Source organism: Pinus tabuliformis, chromosome 5_1 (assembly GCF_031772625.1).
Source record: "Pinus tabuliformis cultivar Carrire ecotype Pingquan chromosome 5_1, CPIR1, whole genome shotgun sequence".
Classification (NCBI taxonomy): Eukaryota; Viridiplantae; Streptophyta; class Pinopsida; order Pinales; family Pinaceae; genus Pinus; species Pinus tabuliformis.
In genome coordinates, this window is record NC_142305.1 from 731510929 (window position 1) to 731517425 (window position 6497).

The 6497-nt window shown below is 43.4% G+C and overlaps 1 protein-coding gene across 1 annotated transcript; it reads right to left on the bottom strand.

Annotated features, from left to right (window-relative positions):
• Window positions 1-2918: 2918 nt before the first annotated feature.
• Window positions 2919-5608, bottom strand: LOC149167027 (uncharacterized). The gene is made up of 2 exons (XM_089430339.1): window positions 4087-5608; window positions 2919-3958 (listed from the first exon to the last, which is right to left on the bottom strand). The coding sequence occupies exons 1-2, from the start codon at window positions 5606-5608 to the stop codon at window positions 2919-2921; spliced, it is 2562 nt and encodes an 853-aa protein (XP_089286465.1).
• Window positions 5609-6497: the final 889 nt, after the last annotated feature.

The following is a 6497-nucleotide window of genomic DNA, read 5'->3' on the forward strand; positions in this document are numbered from 1 at the left end:
GGAAAATTCCATTTCGTTGTTGGTGGCTTCCCCCAACGCTTGGCTGAAAATGTGGAGAATTTCTCCTCTCTGGTTACGAATGAGGCCTCCGATGCCCGCTGGTCCCGGGTTGCCTCGTGAGGCCCCATCGAAGTTCAGTTTCAGGAATCCATCAGGAGGACGAGACCATCTATTAGGCGTGTTTCTGGTGTGCGGCTGGTTAGCAGGGATTTGATGACTTTGCTCAGAACGGATGTTGAAAGCAGTCAGAATTCTTTGATCTTCCTCAGAGATTTTGTTGGATGGGTCGAAATGACTCTTAACCAGAATCAATTGACGAATGTTCTCAATTAGGGTAATTTTCAAATGCTCTAGATCCCTATGTTCATTTTGAAAAATTCTCCTGTTCCTTTCTTTCCAGATTGTCCATGTGATGAAACCAGGCAAGATTTTCCAAATACTATTGATTTGAGGGTTTTCTGAGTAGTTGCTTGGCCAATTGGTGATGGTGCTTTGTATTGATTCTAAATCCCTGTTTTGTTGCTGCATGATGGCCTCAAACCCTAGCCAAATATGATTTGCCCATTCACATGTATTGAATAAATGATTCATTGTTTCTTCGGCTTGCTTACACATTGGACAGAAGGAGGGGCCCTCAAAGCCTTTTTTCCTCAGGTTCTCCCAGGTGAGAGTCTTTCGCCGCATGAGGAGCCAGAGAAAGGTTTGGATTTTTGGCCAGAATAGGGGATCCCAGACCTTGTTGAGCCACGGGGCTGGCTCCCCCTGCTCTGTGTGTTCTAATTGTTCTCTTGCCTCTTTTAGAGTGAAGTTTCCATTACCCTTCATACCCCATCTCAGCTTGTCTGCCTCTGCGGTTTTCCTGATTTTTCTTTGATGTATGACTTGGATCAGATCATGAATTCTATTGTGTTCCTCGTTGGGGTTTCCTGTGTCTGGAAGAGGCCATTCACGCCAGGTTTGGTCGAGACCATTGGGGATCCAATATTGATGTACTGTGAAAAGTCCCCTGCTTTCACAGTGTAATTTGTAATTTTCAAGGTCTGGGTTTTCAAGCTTTGGGTGCTGTTGCCATGCATCTTCCCAAAAGAAGGCTGATTCCCCATTACGGATCTCCCAGAAACTGTGGTCCTGAATGATGCTTCGGTTTCTTTTAGCGAGGTTCCAGATTGGAGATCCTTCTGGCAACTCCTGGAGTCTGATGAGGTCCTGGTCCCTGCAGTTGGGGGTGTATTTCTCCTTCCAGTGTCGGGCCCAGGGGAGGCTGGTCTCTCTGAGCCATCACCACCACAACTTGGCACCTCCTATTTTGTTGCTGATATCAGGATTTATTAGGTTTAATCCTCCTGCCCTTTTCGATTGACAGAGCTTATCCCATGCTACGAGTGCCCATTTCCTTTTTTCTGTGCTGCCACTCCAGAGGAAGGATCTTTGGATGGATCGGATTTGTTGCAGGATGGCTTTAGGTGCTGGGAGGATAGAGAGCATGTATTGAGGGATAGCCTGGAGGATAGCTTTAGTTAAAACTAATCGCCCCGCAAAGTTTAGGGCCCTGTGGGTCCAATGTTTGCTCCTTTTTTCCAGGTTTGCTATGAGCTTTTCCCAGTGGGTCTTTTGCCACGGCTTGGTGGTGAGCGGAGCTCCCAGATACTTCGAGGGGAGTGAGCCTTTGCGAAATCCTAGGATGCCCGTGAGACGGTTCTGAATTGAAACATGAGTGTTAAAGAAAAAGATAGTTGATTTAGAATGGTTGACTTCCATACCTGATGCTCTGCTGAAAAGAGAGAGAATAGCTTTGACAGCCTTGGCCTCTTTGACTGTGGGAGAGCAATGCAGCATAGTATCATCGGCAAACTGCTGATGAGTAGTTGCAAGGGTGGAAGGGAAAGGGCGCAAACCTTTAATGCTTCCTTCTGTTTTGGCTTTGTGAATATATCTGCTAAGCCCTTCCATGAGAATCACGAAGAGGAAGGGGGATAAGGGGTCACCTTGCCTTATGCCGCGAGAGGGCGAGAAGGTTGCTGAGGGGGATCCATTAACCAGAATAGAGAAATTTGTTGACTTGATGAGAGCGAGGATCTAGTTGGTCCACCTGTTGTCAAAACCAAAGGCCTTTAAAGTGGCCTCTAGATAATTCCAATTAACTTTGTCGAAAGCTTTCGAAAGGTCTAATTGGATCATCATTCCAGGGATTTTTTTTGACTGAAGAGTGTGAATCATCTCCTGTGCCAGGAGGATGTTGTCTAGGATCTGTCTACCTTCCACGAAGCCCAACTGTTCCTCCGAGATGATATTAGGGAGGATAGCTTTAAGTCTGTTGGCGATGACCTTAGAGATGATTTTATAAATCACATTGCACAGAGCTATGGGGCGGAACTTTTCAGGAGTTCGGGCTTCCTCCTCTTTGGGGATCAGGGCTAGGAAGGTGGAGTTCAGGCCTTTGAGAATTGAGCCAGAGCGCCTTGAGTCTTCAACAACTTCCCAAATCTCAGTTTTGACAGTTTGCCAACATGCTTTGTAGAAATTTATTGTAAAACCATCTGGGCCAGGGGCTTTATCATTTGGCATGTCTTGAACTGCTTCCTCCACCTCCTCCATTGATACCTTTCTTAACAGAGAGGCATTCTGTGCTGGAGTAATGAGTTGGGGAATGGCCTGCGCTATTTCCTCACATGCTTCCACTCGATCTTCTTGAGATTCCTGAGCAATTTGCTTGAAGTGGGTGGTAAGGAGAGATGAGATCTCATTGTGATTCTGAGTGACTTCTCCAGCAGCATTGGTGAGCTTGAGGATTTTGTTTGCTCCCCTATAATCCATTGTCGATCTATGGAAGAATTTTGTGTTTCGCTCTCCCTTTTTTGCTTCCAAAGGATTTCTTCCTGTTGGCAACGGAGATGCCATTTCTATATTAGAGTCCTTTCCTATTCAATGGAGTTTTCTTTGTTAATCCCTGAGGCCCAATCCTTGTGAATTTCACTTAGTTGGTCCTCTATATTATGTTTATCCTTGAAGATATTGCCAAATTCGGTTGTATTCCATTCCTTTATTTTGAGTTTGATGAACTTCAGTTTGGACTGAAGTTTAAACATTTTGGTCCCTCTGATAGCCCTGGGCTCTTCCCACCATTTTTTTACCAATTCCTGGAAATTTGGGTGAGTGAGCCAGAATTTCTCAAACCTAAAGGGTCTGTTTTTGGGGGTCTCAAGGAATGCAACTTCCAGGGCAATGGGCCAGTGGTCTGATCCCCCACTGGGGAGAATGTCAGAGGCGACTGTTGTTCCTTCCAGTAAAATGTTTTCTGAAATCAAAAAACGGTCAAGGCGAGAGGCTATCCTGTGCACTCCTCCTCTTCGGTTGTTCCAAGTGTATAGCCCATTGTTAGGAGGGATGTCAACGAGCTTGGCCGCATCCATGAAGTCGACAAAGAGCTCTGAGTCTTTATTGAGACGTCTGAGACCTCCTTTTTTTTCCAGAAGGGTAGTAATCATATTGAAATCCCCTCCCATAATTATCTTGGAATGCTGGTATCTCTGCTTTAATTTTGTTAACATGCTCAGGAATGAAACTTTATCTTCTAAGCGTTGTGGTCCATATACATTTATACAGAGGTAAGTTTCAGAGTTACCTGTTAGTTGAAATTCTGTAGCAATGTATGATCTGGTAGCTTCCATAGAGGTGATTTCGATGGTTCTGGAATCCCAAAGAGTTGCGATGCCTCCTTCCCATCCTTGGCTTGCAATGTCTATGTATTTGACAGAGTTTCCTAGCTTCCTGGATATGATCTCTAGCTGAGCAGAGGTGCATTTTGTTTCTTGAATGAACATGATGTCTGGCTTTTCCTGTTGTAACTTCCTTTTGAGAAGTCGTTGCTTGTTGAGGCTGTTGAGCCCTCTTACATTCCAGGAGGTGATTTTCATTGGAAACAAGGGGGTTATTGGGGGGATAGGAAGGAATGCAAGTCCTTCATTTTCCCTGAATTGATCAAGAAAATACCCAAATCATGGAGGACCTCTCCGTTTGTCCTTCTTCCTCTTCTTTTATTCTGTTTGCGTCCTAATGAGTGAATAAACAGAGTTTTAGGATGGTTACCTGTGCCTTTCATGATTCCCAATCTTTTCTTTTGCTTGTCTAAGGCTGCTTGTTGTTTTGCAATGAAGAGATCTCTGATTTTTCTGATTTCTTCCTCGGGGATGTTGTCCAGCCCTTGGGTTTTCCATTGCTTTTCCATAGCTGGCAGATTTACTCCTTCTTTTTCTAGAACTTCGTTGAGTTCCAGGTCTTCACTTCCCCCGTCGCTTGTTAGCATGTCTATGTCTTCATCTCTGTCTTCTGTTGCTTCCTGGGTTTGAGTTTCTGTGTTTTCAGTGAGCTCCTCAGCATCCGTGGTTCCATGGTCGGTATTATTTTGTTGGGGAGCTTCCGGAAGCGTAGTTTCTTTTTGGTTGCCTTCTGAGTCTGCTTCTGAATCTAAAATGATGAACGGATTGAGGGTTCTGCTGGGATCCATTGCTGCCTTGTTATTTCTTTTCCTGAATGCCCTTTGGCGAGGTTTTGGCTTTTTGAAGACCTCTTGGTCCTTTGCTGGCTGCTCAGATTTGGCCTCTTCTACTGGTTTGTTTAATGGACATTCCCTGATCAGGTGGCCGTGTTCGTGACATTTCCTGCATCGGAAAGGGATCTGTTCGTAGTCGATGGCTTGGAAATAATCTTCATCTCTGAACTCCAGCCACAGTCCTTCATGCAAGGCGCCTGAGACATCTATTTCAACGCAGATCCTGGCACAGGAGGTGTACTTCCTTTGCATGGTTGCCTCTGAGGCTTTTATGAAGGTGCCGAGGCGGTCTCCGATGCTCTTGAGGGTTGCTAGACCCCAGTAGTCTATAGGTAAGGAGAAAAGCCGGATCCAAACGGGGACTCGGGTGAAAGTTTCTTTTTCAGGCGCAAAGTTTGCTTTCCAGGGCCTCATGTAGAGGCCTGCGGAGGAAAGAAAGTACGGGCCTCCATCAAAGATCCTATCCTTATCTTCTAGGTTAGAAAAAACAACAGTGAAAAAACCTTTGGCTCCAAGATGGAGTTTGACATCACCTTTTGGTCTCCAATGTTGCTTGATCCAGATGCAGAGAGCTCGTTCTGTTGGCCACAGGCCCATAAACTTGCATATGATTGCATGCTCCATCATGTGGTCTCTGTAGACCTGGATATCTGGGTCTGAGAAGACCACTCGGAGAGCTTCCTTCTTTTTTGGTTTGCAGTTACCTTGCAGGTTATTTTTGGAGCTGAGGTTGGGGGCTTCCGCATTATCCTCCTTTTCTGCAGTTCGTTTTTCTTCTCTGTGGTCTTTATCTTCGTCTGACGGTTCGAGGATTGGAACCGAGCTACTCTTTCCTGCTACAGATTTGTTCACGTGCTTTTTCTTTTTGTTGCTGTCCTGTTCTGGCGTTTCTGATCCATGATTTGGATCTTTCTGCCCCTGGGCTGCCATTCCAATGGTAGTACCAGAGCTGTCTTTTTGGCCTTCATAACCTGAGATCTTGAAACCTTCAGCAGTTTTGTTCTTTTGCATGACTGCGTTCCTGTAAGATGGGGTCCCCATGGACCCCCCTTCTGTCATCTGTCGGGCCAGAGCCCGGCCTCTGTGGATGAGAACCTCGAATCGAGGTTGGTGTGCTGCCAGTGCTGATGGAAGAATCAAATGGTGCAGGGAAGGAACCCTAGGAGCACTCAGCTCTGCGCGCTGTTTTCAGCATTAACCCCGTTGTCACAAACCATGGTCGAAAATATATGATTAAATAAATACTCTAATGTTATTTTTTTGGGAAAGTTTGATAGGATTTTTTGATTTTTTAGTTTACATGTCTATTATTCACCTCATTACGGGGAGAGCTGCACAAGATTCGAACACAAGATATTTGGTTCTATGAGACTGGACTAATAGTTGAGCACAACTATATATATATATATATATATATATATATATATATATATATATATAATCTTGACATGACTACATCTTCATCATGTCTAATATGGAGCACAACTATATATATATAATTTAAAAGGGTAGTAACAAAAATTACTAAACCATATATATGCATGTACAATTTATCTTCCTATTTTATTTATATAAAAGAATTAATTCAATTTGTCTTGCTATTTTGATATTGTAAAAGATTTAAGAAAAGTTTACTAATAATTTTCTTCGGTTGAAGTCAAGCAATTAGGTATATGTACTACAAAGTATGTGCACAAGTAAAGGAAATTTCGAAAAAGTACTACAAAGTATATGCATGAGTAAATTATGTGCACGAGTAAAGGAAATTTCAAAAAGGTACTATGAAGTATATGTAAAGTATATGTATGAGTGTGAGTAAGAGAAATTTTAAAATATAAAGCCTTGTATGAATAAGAGAAATAAAAAAAAATAAAATCTTGTATGAGTAAGGGAAATTTCAAAAAATAAACTCTGATATGAGTAAGAGAAATTTCAAAAGATAGAGTAA

Excerpts from the sequence above, each read along its gene's own strand:
- LOC149167027 (XM_089430339.1), bottom strand. The coding sequence starts at position 5,608 with ATGACAGAAGGGGGGTCCATGGGGACCCCATCTTACAGGAACGCAGTC. Across the intron at positions 3,959-4,086 it reads GGGAATCATGAAAGGCACAG|GACTTGCATTCCTTCCTATC; the intron begins GTAACCATCCTA and ends GGGAAAATGAAG.